Source organism: Amphiura filiformis, chromosome 6 (assembly GCF_039555335.1).
Source record: "Amphiura filiformis chromosome 6, Afil_fr2py, whole genome shotgun sequence".
NCBI lineage: Eukaryota > Metazoa > Echinodermata > Ophiuroidea > Amphilepidida > Amphiuridae > Amphiura > Amphiura filiformis.
Window position 1 is genome coordinate 65331781 of NC_092633.1, and position 26601 is coordinate 65358381.

The window sequence follows — 26601 nt, forward strand, 5'->3', positions numbered from 1 at the left end:
TTTTTATTTCTATATGATTTTAATGCATTTTTGTTTTTCTAAATAATAGCATTCACTTCAAATCCGGGTTTGAATTGAGCTGAATTGGAACGTCAACAGATGTTTGTCTCTTGTCCCAAACGGTATTGATAAACTCGTTTTTGAACAAAAAGGACACATTTTATCAAATGCAGATTACAGTTTTAATATTAGGTTTATGGTTTGTCTCTTTTGAGGGTAGCTTATGAGTTTGTACTCATCAGCTGTGCAAAAGGAATAAACGTAGAAAGACGCATGATTCAAATAGTTAAGCAACTAAGATTTGTGCAACTTCTTGGGTGAAATCCTCAAATCAACGGATGCAAACAAAATAAAACGAAATAAAACATGCGTGTGTTCGTATTCTCTATGATGTTGGCAATCTTCAGTCTGGCGAAAGCTAGAAGTCTGCTTCCTCATGGAAAGGTAAGAGGCTAGCTGAATCAGTTTTTAAAACGTTTAAACCTATAAATTAAAAGTATCATTTTAAATACAAAGCGAAGAGGGGCGGGGCAGGACGCGGGTGAAAATTACCGATTTCATTTAGGCCTATAGTGAAATATCATAAACATAGTGCAGTCACGTCCACGGCAAATTCACCGTGACCTTTCCAGCCATAAACCCGCTTATTGAAGATTAAACCGATATATGCAGTACTAAACCATTATATAGTAAATCTATTGTCCAGTGCAAATTTATTACCACCTGATAATATTAATCCAATGAGCGTCCGAATTGTCCGTTACGGACGACTAATCCAATCGATAATGACGCTATTGACATGTACGAGCGGAGCTCCACTGACCGAGTTTTGGAGTATTTTTCACTGCTAGTGAAAGGCAGCTGTTTGCTGTCATTTATACTCATCAAGGCGGACCACCGTTATTATAAGGACTATGCCAATTATTTAAAGATTGACATGTAGAGAATAAGCCATACTTGATTGACAGAAAGTACTAAATTTGTACCTATGACGGTTTTATGACACCAATCTTCCAAATATGACCAAGCCAAGGCTTCCCGGTGAAGCAAAATGTGCATTGGAATAACACGGCGAGTTTGGATAGATGGTAGGATTTCTTTTTAATAAAAATGTATGTTCCCCCGTTATTAAAGCTTGTACCGGATTGAAGATTCAATTATTTGGAAAAGAATAAGTAATTCAAACATAGAGCAAGTACTAAAATCATAGCTTTTATACTTTTTGATATATGATGCTAACTAGTTCATCCCATATAGCTACAACACAGCGCTACCAGTAGGGTTCAATTGCCTATTGTGAGTGGCCCTGTGTTGTGTGCATACATGTAGTTAACAATAACTGCATGATGACACAAATGTTTTCAAAACGTTCAGGCCTAAACGTATTATAAAAGCGTTTTAAGGATGCACACAGGATCACTGAAGTGTTGCATGGCCAAAATTGAGTTTTCATCACTAATGTCATCTTCAAACCGTATTTTATCTTGTCATTAATAGATTTTAAAGAAATCTTAAAATTTGAACCATAAGAAAAGCTATTTTAAAGACCCTTTTTCATTAAAAATTGGTCAAAATGCAAAAGCAAATAAATCATTGTTTTCCCGCAATATATCGCGTTCTCGAAACGCGTACTGCGGCGTACAGCTAGCAAAGACACGCACACATGGTAAACTGGATGGGCGAGGTGATTGCTGATTGAGGCGCTGGAGTCGCCAATCGCGATCACTACCGTATTTTATCGTATTGATCTCTTCCAAGGTATAGGTAAAGCTTGCACCATTGCATTGCGAAACTGCGGGCCGACAGACCAACACCGTCCCCATCCTAGAATCAGTAGGCCTACTCGATAAATTTCGCCAAAAAAAGTGCTGATATAGTGGTATAAATTATAGGTTTTTTATATGAACATAATTTAGTGAATTTTTTGTTTGTTTTTATTTTGTTTTTCAAGTTTCATTCTGAACTTGAAAAGATGAAATTTATCTGTAAGAAGTAGTTACCCGTAAGAAGCCCTGTAATGATGACGCAATCTGGTAGATACGATAGAAAACGTAGGCCCTAAATATTTTGCTAGTAGGCTAGACTTAGCCCGTACATCATTAGGCTTATTATTTTATGTTTAAAAATCAGTCTCGTCTTAATTTTGAAGACCATAAAAAATAGGCAAGCAGTTACTACCGGTAGGCCTATATTAGATACCCAAGGCCCCGAATAATGTTTCAAAGTGTTATTAAAACACGGATTTAAGATTCGTTTTCAAACGTTCTCTACTCCTGATTGATTATGATTGCGATAAAAGCTTTTGGTTTTACAACACTTTTTGCGAATGTTTTGGCCGAATGCCTTTTTATTTGCAATGTTTGCCTGGTTTTCAACTTTCACGTTTATAATGTTTTCTACATACTTTAAAAGGTAAACTGCTTTAAAGCATTTTTCGTGAATGTTTTCATGCAGTGTTTTAAAACGCTCTTTATAGCTTTTCTTGTGACCTCTCTTTTGCCCGTTTAACATAAGGCCGTATAAAATTAATGTTTTGGTTCTCGTCCCCTCCCTCCTCAATTTCTGGGATTTGTCAGATTTTTTATTTTTTTTAGATTTTTCAATTATTTAAGACTTTGGAATGATTGATGAATTTTTCATACATATAAATAAGTTTATTAGAGAACAAGGACCACTTCCAAGTCTTTTGTGGTACTCTAGGGGTTTATCCTCAGAATCTCACATTTGAAAAAAAAAAGTGCCTCATCGTTTCCTCGAGCACTGTTGGAAAAGACCGAAAACTACAGACAATGCTGATTTTACACTGAAAAAACAAAACAAAAAACCTCCCTCCCTCATCAATTCATGAAAATCCTCTGGACGAGAACCAAAATATTAATTTTATACGGCCTAATATATAGGCCTACTTTTTGTCCGTTTTAAAAGAAGTTTATTCAAGACATATTGCAACTTTTACCCCAATTTTTACACGTTTATTTGATTGAAAACAACAACAGACACACTTTTTTTTTTTTGTTGTTGTTGTATTTTATTCACTTTTTATGCGGTACAAAATATTTTACAACTTTATTGTAGCTTTAGGCCTATAATAGGCTATGACCTTTGTACGTGTTTGATATTCCGTAAAAAGTTAAAAATAAAATATGATAACAACAAACAATTACAATAACAAAAACGGAATATTGAGTAATGCGACACATCAGAATCTTTTCAAATTTTACTTGGGATTCCTGTGGTGTAGGCCTAGCTATAACGGGCGTTAAAATCTCATCGGCGCGGACGGGCCGTTGTGGTGCCTCTCAAGCACTAACTAAAAAGAAAAAGCAACGAGTAGTAACAACATCATGTTTGCGGTTCAGAAAAGGACAATGAACATAAAATGCAATATTTGTCAACACAAAAAAAAAAAAAAGGAAAGAAAATCACCAAAAACGATAAATTAAAAACATTGCATTTTTAAAACAAAATTAAGAAAATTAGGACAAAACAGAAATCACAATTATAATATGTCTCAATTTATTCTTCATTTCATAAAACTTCCTGATTATCTGCTAAAATAATTGCTTGTCAGTTATTCTATGCTACTTTTAATGTTCTGATGTCCGCAAATTTTAATACAGAGCATGATCTTTTTTTGTACGGAACAGGACAAAATTGTGCTTAAATAATCATGGTTTCGTTCGCGGCAACACTACCATGCACTGTGCAACTTATTCGCGTAACCTGTCTGTCTGTCCGCGCGCCCTCCTGTCGCTCCTCAAACGCTGACGAGACGCCGCGGCGCGCCGCGGCCTTGCCGGAAGCTCTGCTGCACCATGGAAACAAGACTGCAGTAAATAAAATGATTACACCATGTGGATAAATATCTGCCGAATGTGCACGGATAATTTAGTATAATTGTATATTTTACCTTCTAATTCACCAAAAAATGCCAATCTGCTGCAGTTGGACGCCCTTCTCATTTTCTAACTTGACCAAACGTCACAAGTCACCGGATTATATATTTATGGAATAATCTTCAAAATGGACCTAAAATCCGCTGTATTTTTCTAAATCGCGATTTTCGGCAAGTTCACTTTTGACCACTTTTAACCATTTTTGGTCCGCCATAGCGTCTAAATGAAGCATCACTGAGGTAAGTTTTTTTAAGTCAAACGTTTAGATATGGCCAAAATCTAGATAGTGTTTTTTCATTTTTTAAAATTAGGGCCTAGAACTTTTTTTTATCACCCATGATTCAAAAATTTGAACACGGGTCATACGTTTTTACTGATTTTTTGCCTGTATTTTAAAAACTAAGCAAAATTTCGAAAAATAAAAAACACTTTCTAGATTTATTTGTCTAAATTAAAAAAAAATTCATGTTTTACAGTTTTTGATTTTCAAATAATTTTTTTTATGGCGGGCCAAAATTTTTGGTCAAAAAGCCGTTTTTGGGATTTTCTCGAAAATTGTACTTTTTGACCCAAAACTGATATTTTAAATGGATTGATGAGCTCATTTCCGTTCAAAAAATGTATACTTTTATATACTTTACATAAATAGTTTTCGAGTTAGGAGGTGAATAATAATGGATAATTAGTGATCCTGTGTGCCTCCTTAATAACATTAAATGTTGGATTATATAAAGGTAAACGAAACATTTTTAAAATGTTTTATATGAAAAAAAAAACCACTAGTACTACATTGTTGGCAAACATTTTGGAAAAATATTTTGTCAACACTATATTACATTATGTTAGAATTGTTTTGCAATAAGTTTTCAAAAATGTTTTCTGAATGTTATTAAAATGTTTCATGTCCTTTTTATAACGCGACATTCAAACCGTTTTCTGTCAATTGTTTTGGGTTTGCTGGGTTGATCTACAAACACAACGAAATTTGACTGAGCCCATTAGGAGTGCAAACATTACTAATTATGGCAAAATATCAGATTTGAACAAATTAACCAATTTCATATTATAAGATCGTACATTAGCATTATTAATGTGTGCCAAATGTGCTTCCTTTTTTCGACACTAGTGCCAAAGTTTTGCTCCGCCCCACCCCTTGGCTTCCCAACAAATTATTTCCCCACTCCACAGCCCTAACTGGATGAGATGAATTTTTTTTTCTTAAGAATTTTGAGAGCTAAGAAAGTGCTTTTAGACTTTTTAGAGAATTCTGTAGAGAATTTTACACTTCCAACATTGTTGTTTTTATGGGTCTTGTAATGATATTCAAAATACAACTTAACTTACTGAACATGTTAGTAACTTTCCTATAAATTAATTGCTGATTGGTAGTGCGACTTTATTTTCCAACTTTATATTTTCTATTTTTGTTTTCCTCATTATCTCCTGCTCATATAGTTTCAGGATCCATTCAACAAAGAAGAACCACCAGAAGAAAAGGCATCATCTGGTATGTTTCAATCAGATATGAAACTTACTTCAGAACAGCGAGCTGAAATAGAGGAGGGAATGAGACAACTCAGACTGAACGGAACGGGGATCAGCAAAAGAAAAGCTACTTCAATGCTACAATATCTATGGCCAGGAGCTAGAATACCATACAAAATATCATTGTCATCAGGTAAGGAATAAAGATGAAATTATTACTCAATGCCAGAAATGGGATAAGTGCATTGTATCTGACATTCTGAGTTTGAGTAGTATGTGGGACTGTTGGGGTGATGAGCCCGGGTGGGTGTGTGTGTGCGGAGTTTGGGTATACGGCGAAGGGTGTGTGCAGGGTCGGGGTGTGTGTGTAGGAGGAGGAGGTGTATGTCAGGTGTATGCACTACTTAATTACCGGACACAAATTCAACCGTTAGAGTGGTAAAACTGGTCCCCTTGTGTTGACAGTTTGCAAAATGTCGGCGAGTTGTGAGGTAGGCCTATACATTTGTACGTTTGTTTTCTATATCGTCAATATCAATATTTGCACATGACACGTGCTCATGTGTGTTTTGACATCAAAACATAACTTTTACTGTATTTGAAGCTCCTGATACGTTGGCTATACAGACAGCCATGTACCACTGGGAGGAGCATACCTGTATCAGATTTCACGAACGAACGCAAGAAACAGACTACATTAATTTCATCAGAGAAGACGGGTAAGTCAGTTGTCAGAAGTCTCAGCTATAGAATATAAACGGTCATAATGCGGTGTCGTGGAATGAACTCAAATTTGAGATTTATCCAGCTGTATTGTTGGTCGAAGAAGCCAAACAAAAATCGATTTTTTTTTAATTATCTAAATCAATATATTATTGGAAAATAACACTTTGATGTTTTGCAAAAGTTCATTCTACAAATCATATACTTTAAAAACTTGCTTGATTGATCATGTTGATTGTGAATTAGTTTTATTCGTTTTACAGAAGTGTTGTTGTTTCAGCCCTCTTTACAACATAACTCAAGAACCACAGAACCTACAAAAGTATATCTGTGATATTTGAATTCTTCTAGACACTCGCTATGAAATGATCAATGCAATTTTTTGCCAAAGCTCACTACTGTTTGCAAGATACTGAGAGCTACCAAATCGCAACAGTTTAAAATAGTTGCTAACCTTAAAATGCTTGAAAGGGAGAATCTCTTGAACGTGTTACATGAATAAAGAAAATATAAACAGCTGAATAAAATCGCTTCAACACTCGTGAACATTTTAATATTTAACCCGGATACGACTAGTCGTCACAAGCGATCGTAGATCACGTTAAAGAACTATTGGCTCTACGTTCGTGCAAAAATATATCATTGTGACATAATTTATTGATACAAAACTAACTGATAAATTGGGGCATCCATGCAGTATAATGATTATTTCATTATGAAAGAGGACAGCCATTTTTGGCCTTAATCAATGACCCGTTTTTAGGCCAATTTGGTATGTGGATGGGTCCCTTTTAAAAATTATCTAAATTTTCCTGAAAATATATAGCCAAAATTTTGCTTCACTGTATTGTAGCCAAAATATTTGAAATTTCCCCAACATTTTGGTATGTATTAATACCGTATTAGTTCACCTAATGGTGCTATGTGCTCCTTTGACATAAGTGGCATTTTAGGCACAACCTAAAGGTGCCCTCCCGTAAAATTCCCACCAGCAAATAAGGATACGGAACCTTAATTCTTGTAAGGATTTCAGAGGAGGATGCTCTCTACACATGAAATTTATCCCAAGGCAAATGAGCCCAAGTGCGCCATTAGGCGAATCTTTACGGTATTATGAAGTATGTCGTTTTTTAGTTAAATAGCTAAAACGGGACATGGCGCCTGCCATCCGACTTGCCTGAAACAAAAGTGATACATTAATAATAATTATTATTTTTCGCAGATGTTGGTCTAACGTCGGTCGAATTGGTGGGCGACAAGATTTATCTATTGATTCAGGATGCGCAGGTGTACGTGTTTAATACTGGATTAGGCCTATAGCTATTCACAGGGGTGTAGCCAGCTGGGGTGGGGGCGTTGGGGAAGCATATTGCACCCACAAATATTTTTCAGGGATAAAATGGGGACGGCAAAGAGTAAAGTGTCATTGCAAATGACTAAAAATGAGACAAATGGAGACAAAAATTTGGCCATGCCTTCACACTAAAATCCTAGCTACACCACTGGCTATATGGCTAGCATGATCTTAACCCGGGGATCTTAAAAACTTGGATTATAACAAACTTCAGTATAGCAAAAGCTTTGATAGGATGGTTTCAACGATGACGATGTCGACGAACATGACGATGACAATGATGAAGATGATGATGACGACGACGATGATGATGAAAATGACGACGACGATGAAAATGATGTTGATGACAACGAAGATGACGATGATGATAACGAAGATGATAATAAAGATGATAATGATGATCATCACGATCATGACAAAGAAGACGATGACGATGATGATAAGACAACGACGATGATAAGGATGATGTTTATGATGATGCCAACGAAGATGATGATGATGATGATGACGACGACGACGACGACGACGACGAAGATGATGACGACAATGATAAAGATGGTGATGATGATGAGATGATGATGATGCTGATGATGATAAAGATAATGATGATGATGATGAATTGATGATGATGATGATGATGATGATGATGATGATGATGATGATGATGATGATGATGATGATGATGATGATGATCTGATTTGTCATAATTCTAGCTCGGTACAATAGCTCACGAGATTGGTCACGTACTTGGATTTCATCATGAGCAAACCAGGCCGGATCGTGATAATTACGTGCGAGTTCATTATGACAACATAGATCCAACACTCTATGTAAATTTCTACAAGTACTCGTCGTTCGAAGTCGTTACCCATCAAATACCGTATGATTACGGTTCAGTGATGCACTACGGTCCGTACGTAAGTACATGCATAATTTTACTGATTTCGTGAAATTGTCGTGCAAGAACAATAAACGAGGCAACATGACATTGATAAAATCAAAAGTTAGATATTCAGCAGTATTTGAAAATGCGTTTGTGGCCAAGTTAAGTTGGTAAAATTGGGAAAACGATGCAGCACACAGTGCAAAGACATTTGGAGATCCACTGGTAATTAAACAGCTCATAATAGGCCTACCCCACTATCATGATCCGCATCATTGGATTACCCACACACATGACATGACGTACAACAGAAAGAAGTACAATATTATTCAACAATTTAGCTGCTAACCGTTATTTGCAATTCCACTGCGTATTACTTTTCCACTCTGCGGTATTGAACAGCAAGTCTGCGAACATTTTTTTCAACCTTAAAATCATTTGAAGGCGTTCCTTCTTTTCTTCATTTTTCATTACAGTACTTCAGCACTAACGACGAGCCCACAATTACGGCGGACTCACCACTTGATCAGATACAGATGGGCAATAGGGAAGGCCTTTCATTTGCAGATATCAAACTTGCAAACGCTGTTTACGGGTGTGGTGGATTTGGCGGTAACAGTTACATTTTTAAATATTAACATATAAAATGTATAAGGCTAGCAGTTGAAAACCTGCTCATCACTATACTCATATGAGTCGAACCGAGGTTGCCAGCTCGAATTGTTTTGTGTTTTGCAACGTTCATGTGCGACGGCAACTCTTGGCATAGCTGGGAGAAGATGTGTCTTTATCTTACGGTTTATTAAACTGATTATTATTATAGGCTATCATTTGTACCTCCAAAACATAATCGACCAAACTCTTGTTTTACCGACGTTCTTTATTTTCTCCCATCTAGACGCTTGTGATCACGTTTCCATTTCGTGTCTACACGATGGGTACTTAGGACCTGATTGCACATGTATATGCCCACCTGGATATTCTGGTACGATGTGCGAGGTTATAGACGAAGATACAGGTAGGTGTAGCCCTGTTGGTATCTTTTTGGGAAATGATAGTATCCAACCAAATCAGTTAATGATATTTTTCGTAGTATATAATTATAAAAGACATGCAACAAAATGTATCCATTTTATTGCATTTGGGTAGGGAATCAAGTCATTTGTAAATGATATGAATACATTGTTAATCAATCCGTGAAGTGTCCCTTGTAGACGAAGTAAGTCAGTTACGACTTCACGAGACACAGACACGCCATCTCAGACTCTTTCGTTGAGGCTATTTAACTGGAGACTTTTGAAATTGGCTTAGCCTGCAGGGAGCTTCGCATGTCTTCATGAAGACATAAAACGGTATTCCTCGGCAAAACCTATATTTGAATGACTTGAGCAAACCAAGACCACCGGGATCCCCACGAATCAGTCGAAGAGATCAAATTCGAAAAATTAAAAATGACCTTTACAAGATTAATATTTAATTTTAAATCTGGTCAACCAGACATACCTATTTTGACGGATGAACCGACTGAAACCTTCAGTCTTCAGCTGGGTTGTGATGCAAATGACCTTGAGTACCGGACACTTCCGGTAATGATGACAATCGACGAGGAATGTCTTTTATGATTCGGTCCCAGCCGTGTGACAGCTTGGCCCGGACGCGTAATTATTTCTGCAACCATAACGGGACGCAAAATGTTATTAAACCCTTACCCTAACCCTAAAACCTGCCTTAAAATAATATTTTTGTAAAATGTTGTTATCACTGTACATGGTGATGTCATGTAAATTAGTTTTAATTTATATTATCATTGTACAAATCTGCATCTCACATTTTGCTGTATTGTATTAATTATGTTATGTTTTACTATGTTGTTTTAACTATGTTATGTACTTGCAGGGCCTCCTTGGAAATCAGTGCTTTGTCATTGAAGGGGCTACCCTGCCTAAAGAAAGTTTAAATAAATAAATAAATAAATAAATAACCCTAACCCTAACACTTACCATAACCCTAACACTTACCCTAACCCTAATCCTTTCCTATGTGTTCCTATGGGTTATAAAATGTTTGCGTCCCGTTATGGTTGCAGAAAAATATTAAGCGGCCCGGACACCTCCTCCACGGTTGAGAGATGGTTGCTCCGCTCTCACCCAGATAGCGTCTTTCACACCCCGCTCAAACCAACGCTGCTCACATGGTCTAAAATACGGACATCCTTGGTGTTTAAAGTGGTGTCCGCTGGCTTTCAGATGTAGAAAAACCGCTGAGTCGTTTCCACCTGATGAGCTAGCTCCGCGGTGTTGTAGCGTGCGATTATGAAGAGGTTGGGCGGTTTCTCATAGGAGTCCTGACAGGCTTGCACACCCGAACAGCGTACCCCGTAGTCCACTCCACTGATCCTACCCTTGGGCTGCTTGTCCTCAAGGTCATTTGTATTACAACCCAGCTGAAGACTGAAGGTTTCAGTCGCAACGTCGGTTCGTCCGTCAAAAATAGGTATGTCTGGTTGACCAAATTTAAATTAAATCTTAATTTCAACATACCCAGATGAATGAGAGTCTACACAGTTTGACCTTTACAAGATGCATAGATCATGTAGATGCCCGGGGTAGATGCAGAGAAATGGATGGGATCTTCACGGAGAATGGTTACTAAACATGATCTGTTTAAAAAGGGAGGATATTTTAAAATGCCGAGATATAGATTAGCAAGCAACTTTTGGCAACCAATCAGGGAAAGACATTTATTGCAAAGGATTTTCATAATTCGTTTATAGACACAGGAAAGAATCCTACCTGACATGGTGACGTAGAGCAAGGTCTTGGGTTAACGAGACTCTTGTTGCTGTAGCACATTATACGATACACTATATGACTAACAAGGAGTCGCGTGTAAGAATATCGTCTTGCTTTTACATTCAGTGTCTCGATTTTCAAGACAAAATTATCATCTTCAGTAAATGCTGTTAATACATATATTTACAGGATGCATCAAAGAAGTAACCGACATCACCGGTGTCATCGAAAGCCCAAATTATCCTGGAAACTATGGCAACTACGATAAGTGTCTTTGGTATATAAAAGTAAGACTACAACAAATGTAAATGGTTATGCATTCTCTTCAATACATCCTACATGATTGCCGCTTCTGTCCACTTTTCTCACAACGCACAAATGTCAGGTTGTTCATGTCCCGAGGTTCAAGCTAGCTCGAGTTACAAGCAGGGGGGGGGGGGTAAATGATATCTAAAATATGTGGCTTTCATATTGATTCTTGAAGACTCATTTTGAAATATATCACCACATTCGTTAGGCCCACTTTTTATGGGACACCCTGTGTAGATAATAATTATCATGTAATGGACATTGAGATGTGTTCAAACAGTCTTCAATATTTCCTTTCTTAATTCAGGGTTCCGAAGGCTCCGCCATAACCTTATCATTTGAGACGTTTTCAATAGAGGAAGATGAAACATGCGACTACGACTGGGTGCAAATACGTACAGAGCCACCATTTATTAACGGAGGTCTCAAGTAAGTAATATCGGACTAATGCAAAAGTACTCATAGACAACAGGTATATGATGAGCTTCCCGGGTGAGTGACTTGCCCTCGGACTTGTCCAATCGAGGCAAGGCAATAAGGAAAGGAGGAAGTAAAATGGAAGCGGGGAGGGAAAAGGGAGATGAGAAGCAGGGGCTTCCTGAGTGAGTGAGTTACTTAAACGAACTATGTGATAAATTGTCCTTCTTTATTCAAAAGATACTGTGGTATCAATTCTCCAGGAGTGGTCAAGTCCATAGGGAGTGAAATGGTTGTTGAATTCGTAGCTGATTATCTTTTAGGTGCTCCTGGTTTTAAAGCAAGTTGGGTCATTAACGACCCACCAGAACCGACAACACTACAACTATTACCAAGCACACAATCACCAAGTTTACCACCAACTACACCAGAAGTTTGTGCAGGTGAGATGGATCATATTTTAAAACATGCTTTAAGCATGAATGCGGTTTTAACATTACTCCACCCAACAGTAGTAACATAGCCTTCCAGGACGTTCACTTCCTGGTCACGAGGTCGAACGCCAACAATGCTATAATTAGTCACACCTACCGCATTAATATTCATGACCTCATGACCCAAAAGTGACTCGGTTGACCTTTGATCTCCTGACCCAGAACCGGGAGTGACCTCGTGACCTTTGACCTCATGACCCAGAAGTGACCGTCCTGGAAGGCTACTCCTCCCATCAGGAGGATCGACAATTAAAACTCCATCATGCTCACATTACATTTATTAATTCACCTTGTTAACTGTTGACTTTCGATGTGGGAACTTGATTATGTCTTTATAACAACCATGATAACAGATGAACTATAGTTTGATGTCGATGATGATGACAATGAACTGGTCATTTCCGTATGCTATGTAAAAATAGTGTTGTTTGGGTTTTTCCCCATATCTGGTTCGCCACAGCAAACTTCGTTTATAGCCAGTGAGCCATTATAGTCATAGACCCTGAAACCGATTGTATGCTTTAAAAGGAGAAATGTTTCATGCACTTAAAGCCATATTATAACATTTGCTGAGGAGAACGCCCTCAAAAATATTTTAAATTCTGGTTTTTACACGATTGTAATGTACTGTAGTCAATAAAGATACTCCGCAAAAATCAAGACTTTAGGTGCTGTAGTTTTGTCAAAATCCGAGATTTTGAATAAAACGATGGAACCGGCGTTTGATTATTACGATGGAATTATTAGTCTAACACGTATGCACAGTACGTACACGGCGTGCGGGATACATATACACACACACCCCGAGGATCGTACCGTATTACAACCGCGGGAGTAACATGCATTGGCGCTAGTAGTAAATCCAATTTTCTATGCTTTACCTCACTTGTTCGGCTCAAAATTAAAAGGGGACATATCTGACAGTAAAAGCTAACATTTTATGGAAAATAAATACTAATCTATTTGTACAGAAATGTTATAATATTGGGGTTTTTTTCGCTGTTTCATATATAGAATACATTGGTTGTGGCAACGGGAAAGATTATATCACCGACACATGTGCAACGATTGAATTTGGACCGTACAATAACTTGCAAACATGCCTTTGGCAGATCCAGGTGACGTATTAAATATTATGCGGGGGTGGTTGGGTGTGTGTATGTGGGGTGGGGTGTAGGAGTATGGGTGGTGTCGGTCATTATTATCAATAGCATAGTAATGGTAAAAGGAATACTTGACCCACCATGCCCACGAGGTATCTGTAGATATAAATTGGGTAAATCTAGTTTTTCGCATGTATTGCATGACAATACTTCAGTTTCTATTGCCTGATATCCTGTTGTAACTTTTGATATTTGGTTGGCAAGTCCCATTGATTAAAAATAAAGTAGAGCTGTGCGAATCGTTGGACTAATGGAGAAGGAGTCCCTGGACCTCCACATTCATCCACATCATCAACAGTGGGCAGTCGGTGAAGCCACTTTAATCACATGTTTTCAAATAGGCGGCTCGAGCTTCTTTGCCAGTTTACCAGCACACGTTCTCATCCCAGATCCCAGGCTAGAAGAGTATTAGATCACATGAGATGCCGAGGGATTAGAATTCTTCTGTGAACTTGCTGGAGTCTGGTTGATAAAACAACACATCTGTCAATAAAGTGGATCAGTGCAGATAATGCCTGTTTGCTGGAGAAAGTGAATGTTTGTTGAAAGGAACATCATTTTGGGAGTCGTCATCTATGAGCTTCTCACCTTTGTTTCCAATGGACATTTTATTGTGAAATTTCATTGTACAAGGAATACATTAAAAAAAAATTCCACATAGCCCCCGCATGAAAAGTATTTAATTATCTTTGTAATCACTCAAAAAGCATTTTGTGTGAATTTTACATCCGAACTAAGTGCTATTAAATTTTTATGAGCCTTTTTATTTTACATGTAAATATGATTAGACTAGTTTTTCTTCTGAAAAACGGGTTGTCTTTATTAACAAACTCTTGCATGATTACTTGAACAGGGGATGCCCATCTCTTATACCTCACATGGTTGCTGTGATTATATTGTGTGTGCATTTATTATTCATGTATCATATTTTACTTTTCGTTACATATTCAGATATTGTTAACTTAATCAAACAGTGTGTTTTGTTGTGAAGTTCGTGTGAGAACTGGGAAAAGGTGATTTTGGCTTTGAATCTTAACGACTCGTAACACTTGTCATCTATGGCTCGCATATCATGCATATGTGACGCGATCAAGCAAAATCAGTCGGAACTCGGAAATATTAAATTTTCAGTTTCTTATAGGTTAGCAAAAAGCATTTACAAAGCTGCAGTTTGCAGAAAACCCCATTGAAATTGAACAAACAGTTCTAAACATATGACCAATTAAAGAGTTTCTAAAACAAGCGGAAACAAAAGGAAATATTACCTTTGTTTGGCTATATCTCAAAATCAATATTTCCGAGTTCCGACTGATTTAACTTGATCGCATCACATATGTTCTCCCTGCGCATAGCCCTGATCTCACTTCAGCAATGAGCTATCAACTTCGCGATCACACCTGTCAGCCGCTTCTACAAGATATTGTCTGTACATTAAAAAAATAGTTGATTCGTTTCTGTTTGTTGGAGGCACTAAATTCAGAATACACGCGAAAGTGTTGATTCTTGGATACGAATCCACGAGGCGCAGCAACTGGTCCAACCTGTGCTATTCCAGGCAAATATATTGAGCGTTAGTCTATATATTATTACAAAATTGTAGTATGTTGTTGCTTTCTTTAAATCACAGGTCCCAAAAGGTTCTCGTATTTCACTTACCTTTGATAAGATGGACATCCAGGATAGCAACCGATGTAAATATGATTCATTGTCTGTCAAAATTAGCCAAAGGATAAGAGTACAACCACAGTAAGTAATGACATCAAGGTTTAAGTCATACCCCTTCTATAGCACCAACTCTCGCAGTGTGGCCTAGTATAAGGTGGTCATATAGGTCTTCCTCTATGATTATTGACTTGTGGCTAAGTTTGCTCATCATGCTCAATGACTTGGCATCCCATGTTCTTCCTTCTTTCGCTACTGTCGGTGCTTTTCGCCAGCCCATTCGGGGCTGGATCTGTTTCAGGTTTGGGGTCAGTTTACTCAAGAGATTATATTTTAGTGGTATTGGAATGATTTTTTTTTTACTTTTTGTGGTTAAATTTTTTTAAATATTTTAATTCGATTTGTTAGGAAAAGTAAGTATGTTTTGCCGTTTCAACGAACGAAAACGAGTGAGTATTTCCAAAGTTATATTTGAATTATTTATGGCTTAAATATTATACGTTTATGCCTAAATGTAAGTATATCGTCCATGTTATACAGCATATCACCAATGACCATGATGACGTGAAAGCCTTGCACGATGAAGCTATGGCGATTGTGACGTATTAGGGAACAATCATAAAGTTGAATGACGATGTTTTATGTACGAAGGTGTTTTTGTTTATTTTGGTTTAGATTTTAATATTACACGTGTTAGGGAAGAATTTATAGTAAGCATTGTTGTTATTGGACGTCGTCGAATTGATGGTTGGTTTTAAAAATTGATGTTCGAGGCAAGTTTTTGTCCGAGGTAAGTTTTTCCCAACTCTTACAAAAGTATTCATGTATACTCCGTTAATTTCTTCTGGAAATTTTGGCGAATTACCGAAATTTTTTTAATATTAGTACGCGTGTTGTTTAATATTGACGTGTTATCACGTGAATGTCAAGTTCGCCGTCCAATACTTCAGTATGCCAATGTCATCGTAATATTGATTATCATTGTGCTTTTATGATGTTTTGATGGTCAAAAAGCACGAAAGGGTTTATTTTATATTGTGAGCGATGGTACTATTTTAGTCTTAGCGAACTGATTGTGTTTTGAACGATGTGTTTGGGTTTTGATAACCTTCGACGTCATTCGGTCGCTGTTTTTCTTGGAAGTAGGTCTCGTTTGACAGTTCACGTGAGAAAGACAAACAGGTTTTACGTTTCACCACATGTGCGTGTTGAGTTTGCCTGATCGTATGCACACAATAGTATCATCAAATTCGATCTCGTCTAAGTAAATTTGAATGTCAGTAATAATTGTTTTAACTTTGAAATTCAACCTTCAAAATGTCCTAGCTTCTATTATATTGACATAATAACACATGACACCATTCCTTAACTATTTTGTGCATACCAACCAAATAAAGTTAAACAAAAATGAAATGTATAAAAACCGACAATGCAAGTAACTCCTAATTTTGAATATTAGATTTACCGACACCTTGCCAATTTTTCACTACTACCTCTACTACAATATAATGTCATATTGTAAAATATACATCACATTGTTTATTTCTAAAAATAACCATTCCACAATGAAAACAATTCCTGTATTTTTTTTACCTATATATATAAATATTTTTTTAAGTATATAATGTACAGAGATCAACAACTTCCACTATTGTGTAATACAAAACAAAGAAGTCGCATTTGTGCTACTACAATATAGTCTCATTGTCAATATACATCACATTGTTTATTTCTAAACAAAACCCCATTCCAATACTGAAAAAACAGTTTCTGTATTCTTTTTTACCCATGAATATGAAATATTTTCTTATGTATGTACAGAGATCAACTACTCCCACTATTGTGTAATACGTAACAAGGCAGTAGATCCATGTATCTAAGCTATTTAAAATGTAAGCACATACTGTGATTTCATGTATGTAGACAAATGTATAAAGCATTTTAGACCATTGATGTTAATATAATATATCAAATATACTAAATGACTTCTCTATTTTTGTACCAAACACCTTGATACGGTTCTGCCAATACCTCTATATTTATTCAAAGTATTGTAAATTATATATCAATTTCTTCAAGCATTACAGAACATAATACAAAACAATTGCTGTATTATCTATGAACTTGTTAACAAGATCATTTGGTGTAGAATAACAACAAACATAAGCCATGTGAATTTTGTGAAACAAATACTAGTATAATCAAATGCTAACACTTTGATGACATACATCAAAATTTGTTTTTGCATATATCTTACTTTTGTTAAACTTTTAAGAAATCAAAACTGGTTTATACTGTCAAAATGTAAGGTATATTTTTATGTATAATGTCAGCTGTGTGGTGCTGTAGAAGTGACGTTTGTCAAATAAAAAAAGGCAGCACACGTCATGCTCAGACCAAAAATTGCCAAAACAAATATTCATTGTAACAACAAAAGGTAACAAATTCCACTCACTTTTTTGGCACTTCAACAAAATTCATATACATATAACTTATTGTCACTGCTACTTTGTTACACAACCTCACTACATCTGTAGCAGGTTTAACAAAGTCACCTACTTATAACATAAAGGATATAAATGCACATAACAAATATTTCCTTCAAAACATGATTATGTAAATATTCAAAACTAGTGTAGTATTAGCACTTCACACATACTATTTAATGTTATCTGTTTTATTTTGTAACTTTAAGGACAAACTTGTAGTATTAAAAACATCTCAAACGACAAAGATCAAAAGATAAGTTCGCGTCTGCAATTCCACCAATGAAACAAAACAAAGCTGCAGAATCAACAATCAATCGCACGCACTTCTTTTGCTGACATCAGATCGAACTTATCTTATTATGCGTCTTTCATTAATCATGACTATAACAACAATATTATATTGTTTTTAATACCATTCAAAACTACCTCTCATAAAGTATTTTAAAACTGTAAAAGTAAACCTATTATTACCAATGTATTATAATTTTACTCCTCAGCTTCCAAAGATATCACATTCAACAATGCTCATCACCAAATACAAAATATGATAATCGCATTTATCATATTGATTATATTTTAACATTTCAAGTCAATAATTCTACGTTCAACTGTAATCTGGTTTACCAAAGTATTAATATATACTTATATGCTGTATTATTTTTAGTATTAGCTGATAGAAATACGTACTCTAAATATGTATAAAGTTAACTTCTTCCTCAAAAGTATACTTAAAATATACTTATATGCTGTATTATTTTTAGTTTTAGCTAATAGAAATACGTACTCTAAATATGTGTAAAGTTAACTTCTTCCACAAAAAGTATACTTAAGTCAATCAATTAATCAACTTCCAACAATACAAACCAGACAAACCTATTTAGTTCGTGTACTAAATGAACATAACTCTTGTTATCCAACACAAAATTCAAGTACTTTTCTGGAAGAAGCACTTCACACATACTATTTAATGTTATCTGTTTTATTTTGTAAATTTAAGGACAAGTATTAAAAACACTTCAAACGACAAAGATCAAAAGATAAGTTCGCATCTGCAATTCCACCAATGAAACAAAACAAAGCTGCATCATCAACAATCAAACGCACGCACTTCTTTCCCTGACATCACATCGAACTTATCTTATTATGCGTCTTACATTAATCATGACTAAAACAGCAATATTAAATTGTTTTAAATACCATTCAAAACTACCTCTCATAATGTATTTTAAGAACTGTAAAAGTAAACCTATTATTACGAATGTATTATAATTTTACTCCTCAGCTTCCAAAGATATCACATTCAAATGATAATCGCATTTATCATATTGATTATATTTTTAACATTTCAAGTCAATAATTCTACGTTCAACTGTAATCTGATTTACCAAAGTATTAATATATACTTACAGGGAGTCCCAAAAGTCTCGATACCTTTTTAAACTATTGTATCTTTAAGAAGAAATAGTATATAGAAAATATGAAAACATATTTAGAAAGAGGACATTTGGGCAATTTTTTTGGTACTAAACTTGCTAATATCAGAGAGTTGATATTCTTGAGAGGGCACTCTATTCACGTGGTTTCTTTTCCAACGCTAAAAGATCACGAATTTTGGTGGTTTGCAAATGAAAAGTGTCCGCACTATCGATTGATTACGTAACTGTTATGAATAATGTATTAGGTTTTCAATGCAATCGCCTCGACCCATCAATACATATTATCTGTATTTATCAAAGTACTTGGAATAGCAATCTGGTGAGTTCACTGAACTACGCCCTAATACTGATGGAGTTTTAATGGCGTTTAATGGCGCTAATCCTCTCCATACACAGATGAACAAATACAATAGGAGAAGGTCAACACATATGACCTCCTATATGACATGTTATATGAGATGTACATCAACCTGAATATCATAAAGATCAGTGTTCGTTTGTGCATATGAACTGCATATTTACAATACTAAATATTAGTCGTTATATATTATGCCAAATATTGGTATTATGACAACACGGTATATGCATTGTATATAAAACAACTAATAGATCCTGCTATCATGGCGTCAGGTCATTGGTTCATCATATCCCGTATGTTTCTTAAAATTCATTCATATTTGAGACAAATTTCTGTGCCCATTTTATAGGCGTACAGGTGGATCCGGTTTTTTGGTAATTTTCATTTCTTTTTGATGAAAGAATTAAGGTTTTCCACTGCACGGAGGCCACTATGTGATACTAATTTAATGCTATTTGTAAATGAATGCGGATTCCCGGTTGTTGTTTTTCCACAGTGTGACAACTGTCCACCCATCCAGACAACATCATAACATAATAAAACGTCTGTATTTGTACGATGAGTAAATATTAAACTGAACTTTGCCTTGGAACATTGTGTAAGACGGTGTAAGAGTTTGTGGGCGCCCTCAACATTATTATCCTCTTTGTATCCGTAAATGACATGGCATAGACTGTGTGAATTCTATGAAGACTACTTATACATAGGGTCATATCCATGGACACAAGTAACGATAATTGACAACACGATACGCGACTGTATTTAGGGGCCGTAGTAACCACTAATAATTAATAATGCCGGGTAGGGCCTACTCCTGGGCGACTCGTGTGGGCAAGGACGCTTAGGACGGTGACCAAATGAGTCCCAAATTTCACCGGGGGTGGGGGGGGGCACTCAAGTATGATAGTGTAGGCCTAAACGCATGACTTTTTTAAACACCCCCTAAAACGAGTTTTACCCTACCAGCAAATTTAGGATCAATAGGCCTAAGCTAACTTAATACACTAAAGGAAGTTTTGGATGAGAAAACGGACATTTTGATGAGAAACGGCCAAAATGGTGAGAATTTAAATTTTCTCATTCTTTTGGATGAGAAACTTCCTGGTGTGTGTGTCAATCATTATTGTCTTATTAAAACTGGTGAAAATTGGTAATCCCCGCTGAGCTCAAAATAAACATTATTATTTTGTCATCCAAAAGAAGAATGAGAAAATTAAATTCTCATCAGTGGCCGTTTCTCACCGATCGCATCATGTGTCCGCATGTGATCAGATCGATGTCATGTTGACGGCAAAATCCGGGACTTTGGTTGACCTGTGCTAGACTCCAGCACATGTTAATGACGCAAAGACAGTTGTGGTAACACCATGGTCGCAGACATGCAAAAAAGCTCAAAAACAGATAGTAATGAAACCAGTTTTTATTTTCCTTGCTCTAGCGAATTCAAAGAGAAGGTGTTTCTAGTACAATACAGCGTCGGACTCTAGCTGAGAGCGTAGCCTAAGTCCAAACGGACTCCAAGAAGGGCTCTCCATACACAAATGAACAAACACAAAGGAAGGTAGTCTCCTCCGTGACCAGCTTGATTTCGATGGAGCGAAAACAAATTGGCTGCAGAGGAGACGGGTAATTTTGCCATGCAAATGAGGTGAGTGTCAGCCCCCTGCTAATATTTGCATGTTGTAGTATGAAGATACGAGCAAATGTTTATCATATTGGAAAATCGTTCTTTCAACCGGAGAAACAAAAACACTTAATTAAATGCAAACGAATTGTCAAATTAACACCCTCTTCTGCATTTGCTCACAATCCTAACAAAGTGACTTGGTAAAGTAATTTTCCTTATCTCAAGGATTTTATAATGTTTTGATTGAGTTGATACCCCTATCATTACTGAATTGTCACATTGAAACTCCCCTTTTCATGCTAAGTCAGAAGACATTATGCATGAATATAGCGCATATGCAAAAATGGTTAATGGGAACAAATCACCAGGAACATTGTCAAATTAAAACACTATTCCCAACAACTTCACATTATTTTTATTTTGTTCTTCCGTAGTTTGGACTTTTTTTTGTTTTGCAAGTAGTCTATTCGGAATATGTTCAAGATGTCCATCATAAATAAATTCGCACACTCGCGTACTCTGACGGTGAAGTACTGAATGACGCTTCTGCAAGTGTCTCTTTCAAGTTTTCTTAACTCACTCTTTATGTTTTCCTTCAAGTCGGGTATGCTGCGAGGTTTTGTGCTATTCACTTTGAGATAACCCAGGTTGACTTAAATCCAGAGAATGAGGTGGCCAAGTTTGAGCAGTTTTGAGGAACATGATCTTCTCATGGAAACGATTTTCAAGCCATTGGAGAGTCACTTTGGCTGTGTGTGGAGTCGCACCGTCCTGTTGAAACCATTGTTTTGCTCTGCTACCCCCCCCCCCCCCCCATTCAAGCGCCTTCAAGCGGTTTGTTTTTGCACAGTGCTGACATTTTGTATGCACGAATAAGTGATAAATGGCGTTGTATCAACATGATTTACAATATTAAACAACAAATTCACATTATTTGGTTTTATGCCGAAACGAAATCGGTCAAACTTACTCAAAAGAAGTTCAACGAACATTATCAACTCACTGGACATGCTCGAGCACCATCAAAATGCTGCATAAAAACATTGTCAACAAATTCTTTAAGACAGGATCAGTACGTGATTCGGTGTGCTATGAACGTAGGAAGACAAGGCGATACACGAAATATTGATAAAGTATAAGACGTGCTGTATCAGCAAGCCCAAGAAGATCTGCGAATGTTCAGAAAAGGAATGACTGCTGTATGGTACTACGCGTTATGTGCCTATACATTCATCTAACATTATTTTTAAGTAGGAGGCACAAAGGGGGCAAGTTTGGTACCAAAAAATTGCCCAAGTGTCTTTTTTTCCAAATATGTTTTCAAATTTTTTGTATACCATTTCTTCTTAAAGATACAAAGGTTTAAAAAGGTATCGAGACTTTTGGTACACCCTGTATATGCTGTATTATTTTTAGTTTTAGCTAATAGAAATACGTACTCTAAATATGTATAAAGTTAACTTCTTCCACAAAAGTATACTTAAAATATACTTATATGCTGTATTATTTTTAGTTTTAGCTAATAAAAATACGTACTCTAAATATGTGTAAAGTTAACTTCTTCCACAAAAGTATACTTAAGTCAATCAATTAATCAACTTCTAACAATACAGACCAGACAAACGTATTTATTTCGTGTACTAAATGAACATAACTCTTGTTATCCAACACAAAATTCAAGTACTTTTCTGGAACAAGCACTTTACACATACTATTTAATGTTATCTGTTTTATTTTGTAACTTTAAGGACAATGTAGTAATAAAAACATCTGAAACAACAAAAATCAAAAGATAAGTTCGCATCTGAAATTCCACCAATGAAACAAAACAGGGCTGCATCATCAACAATCAAACGCACGCACATCTTTCCCGGACATCAGATCGAACTTATCTTATGATGCGTCTTTCATTATATTATCAGACTTTCCACCACTACAGTTCCAATGCTTTTTATAGCATGTAAATTAAGTCTTAAGCTTACCACTATGTAAATAATTATGACAACCAATACATATGTGTTACAACTGATAATAAATTTCAAATCAAAATTCACAAGTTCGTTGTTTGTGTTCTTCATCAACATTCTACATGTGTATATAAACCACTAATTTAAAAGTCCGTACAATAAATAAAATTTTTATAGGCCTATCACCCTTCCCCAATCTAAACAATTTTCAAACACATTTCAGCACAGCCTACTACCATAAAGTTTCCACTCAAACCTGTTACAAGACCACTTCTGCATCGAGGCTGGCTTTCCCTTTTAGAGGGGATTTTTATCAACTATCTTGCAGGAACCCTGGTTTGTATTGCCATCCATCCTTAGCGTCGATAGCAAATTCATTTCCTCTCCTACTTTTCACCTCATTGTATATCCTTTGCATTTTGGTTTTCTCCCGGGTTTTCTTTTAACATGTTTAAAGTAAAACAAAATTTTGAATAACATAATGGCCATCTTGGTTTTTTTAAGGCATTGGCGTCCAAATTAATTGCATGAACACAAATTACTATAGTTAATAATGACCATTTTGACACAATATTTCTTGTTTCTATATTTTATTTGATCAGATTGTGTGGTAAAAGCGTTCCAGAAGGTCCTATTGTATCTACCAGTAACGTAATGAAACTGTATTTCAAAAGTAACCGATCGGGTAAAGGGCGTGGATTTACAGCCCATTATAAAACGGTTACGCAGAACCCTTAGCCATGTTAGCAGCAAGAAACCGCCAATGCAAGCAGATTTAATTTAATTTCATTATTAAAGCCTTAATGTACGATTTCTGTCAAATTTTGATTTTGTTATTCTTTATTCAAAATGTTGAAATAATATTAGTAATAACTGACGGGAAGGATTGCTGTCCATTTTAGGTTGATATAACAAGGTAAATTGAAAGAAATCCCACTGGTTATTTTGGCCATTAACACACAGTTCTATGGGATGGGAGGACATATTATCATAATTTTTAAATTATGATAATATGTCGAACTAACTTTGCTCTGTTGACCTACAAAGACAACAAATTTGGCCGATTCCATTTAGGTGCAAGTTGGGACATGTGTAAACATTACAAATATGCAAAAAAATCAGGTTTGAAAAAAATTAACCAATTTCATTTATAAGATCGTACATTATGACTTTAAGGGATAACACAGTGTGCACCACACCGTTTCTGTTATCATGTTTATGGCGTAAATGACTGGTTGAATGAATAGCTTTCATATTTTGCACCTCACTTTGAACATCGAGTAAAATAAAATGTGTAATTTCGTCTAAATTTATAATTTCGTCTAAGTTTCACATGGGGTAAGATTACTGCGATTTAATTTGATTAATATTTTTATTTTGGCTTCTATATACATTTATATGTCAAATGATTTACCCTTTTTTCTTTACTTCTTTCCTTGCTCTTTTATCATCTTCTTTATCAGTTAAATATAGGGAAAATCAGGGTTATATAGCACCAAAAAGTCACTTTGGGCACACTTTAAAATAAAATAACATCCACAAGTAGAGATTGGCTCCTTTTTTTGTTTAATAATTATTCTTACACATCATCAAACATTTTCTATGTACATACAATAAGTTACATTTACATGTTTTTACCTAAGCACCTCTCCCAAGTGGAATTACATCATTTGTAATTTCGTAGGCATATTGCACAAGTAGTCGTCATAGTGTTTTAAGGGGTTGTTTGGAATGACAGGTGAGTCAGGGGTCAAAAACAAATTTTTTTACCTTTTTGACCTCAGCACATGTGTATGTATGATCTGCCATACAAAAATTAAAAAACAATACCTCAAAGTATCATTTTTAATGTTTTTGTCATAATCACGCTTTTCTACAAATTTCATCTGTTTGTACCGGGGGCGTGTCTGTTGCCAGGTAGGCCTACATGACAGCATAGACACACGTTACAACCTTGAATAATAATACAGAATTGTGACGTTATATTCTTCTTAACCTGTCTTAGAACTGCCTATTATTTCAATTGTTATACTGTTCTGGTTGGTTTATTGCATATACTGTATAGAAATTATGCAATATGACGTCGAGCATGACAGAGTCATCTTCATTCAAATAAAATTCAGGTACCCGTAAGGTACCACGGAGCAATTCGCACGATAATACAATAAAACAGATGAAAGGTATGAATGGTTGTGGAATCGAATTGCAGACCTGTCCCTCTGTCACCTTAGAACTGCATCTCGTAGGCAATGGTAGGTAATAAACCAACCGGAACGGTATAACAATTGAAATAACAGCATGTCTTGGTCTCAATTCAAGATGTGCAATTTGGACACACCTACTCGTTGGCTGATTTATACTTCAACAGTTCCTCAAAGCGATATCAGAAAAGCCACTATCTCATTGTTCATTGGCCCGCAGTATGTGCTCGCCCCGGGGCACTCAACTTTAGAATTGATGGGTATATGTGCCTACAAGCGTCGCGAAGTAGGCGCATATCAGTACAAAACGTTGGGGTTTTTTTTGTAAAAAAAAGGGTCATTATGTACAATCAAAATGAAAAAAGGGTCATTGGGTATAATATTTTGAAAACTGAAGGTGCCTGGTCATCGGGTATAGTCGGCTTCAAAAGAGGGGCATATATTGACAGGCACATACCGTCACCTCTAAAGTTGATGCCCCGGGTGCTCGCATTATATTTTGTTCATGGCTCGGCTTTTAAAACTCCCACACATCACAATAAGGCTATTGAAAAGTGTATAGAATAGCTAATGATAGACCGGTCCCTGCGATTAGTCGCGGACCCGAGCGACAATATAGTAAACACATCGAGTTTATAACACAAGTGACAGTAGTCGTGAATTATGGAGGGTTTCATTGAACTTCTACCAGCAAAATATGGAATAATACTAACACAAGACACCAATCGAGATGATGATACCAGCCATAATGGAAGGCTTGTATTTGACCTTCTTATGAATCCAATTTCGTGGCGAGAAGTTAAAAAGGTAATGTATATTTCAAGAAATGTGGGTTCAAAAATTCCGTATCAGCTCGTATCATCAATTCCGTAAATATGGCGTATAGAGGCACAACTTGACAATAAACTGAACTATTTAAACGTAAAGGACGCACTGGATACACATAAATTTGTGTTTCCTTGCAGGCGGAATAGTTGCAAAACTCTTTTTTTGTCAAAAAAGTTGGACAATTTATGAATTATGATTGGCAAAATAGCGAAAGGAAATAGATTTTTCCAACCATGTAAAACTACACTGGGTTGTTGACATGGTCGACATACATTAAGGCATACGCATGTTCCTAAAGTAGGAGGTAAGTACTATAATTAATTGTTTAAAGTGTTCAACATACCAGCAAAAGGTCATAGGGTCATCAGAGTACAGGGACTTTGTGAAATACTTGGTACAAAAAAAAAGTGCGTGAGCCGATATGCAACATCAAATATAAAAGCCGATTTACATAATTTCCCATGACCTTACAGAAGTGATCGTGCTCAAATATAAAACTATAGAGTTTGGTCCTTGA

The 26601-nt window shown here is 36.1% G+C and overlaps 1 protein-coding gene across 1 annotated transcript; it reads left to right on the forward strand.

Annotated features, from left to right (window-relative positions):
• Nucleotides 1-153: 153 nt before the first annotated feature.
• Nucleotides 154-23956, forward strand: LOC140155838 (blastula protease 10-like). The gene is made up of 13 exons (XM_072178825.1): nucleotides 154-444; nucleotides 5352-5574; nucleotides 5986-6100; nucleotides 7327-7393; nucleotides 8172-8375; nucleotides 8818-8953; nucleotides 9240-9359; nucleotides 11323-11420; nucleotides 11750-11871; nucleotides 12100-12302; nucleotides 13368-13471; nucleotides 15144-15262; nucleotides 23658-23956. Exons 1-13 carry the CDS (start codon nucleotides 367-369, stop codon nucleotides 23791-23793), a joined length of 1725 nt encoding a protein of 574 aa, XP_072034926.1. The 5' UTR covers nucleotides 154-366; the 3' UTR covers nucleotides 23794-23956.
• Nucleotides 23957-26601: the final 2645 nt, after the last annotated feature.

Excerpts from the sequence above, each read along its gene's own strand:
- LOC140155838 (XM_072178825.1), top strand. The coding sequence starts at position 367 with ATGCGTGTGTTCGTATTCTCTATGATGTTGGCAATCTTCAGTCTGGCG. Across the intron at positions 7,394-8,171 it reads TTGATTCAGGATGCGCAGGT|CTCGGTACAATAGCTCACGA; the intron begins GTACGTGTTTAA and ends TCATAATTCTAG. Across the intron at positions 8,954-9,239 it reads CGGGTGTGGTGGATTTGGCG|ACGCTTGTGATCACGTTTCC; the intron begins GTAACAGTTACA and ends TCTCCCATCTAG.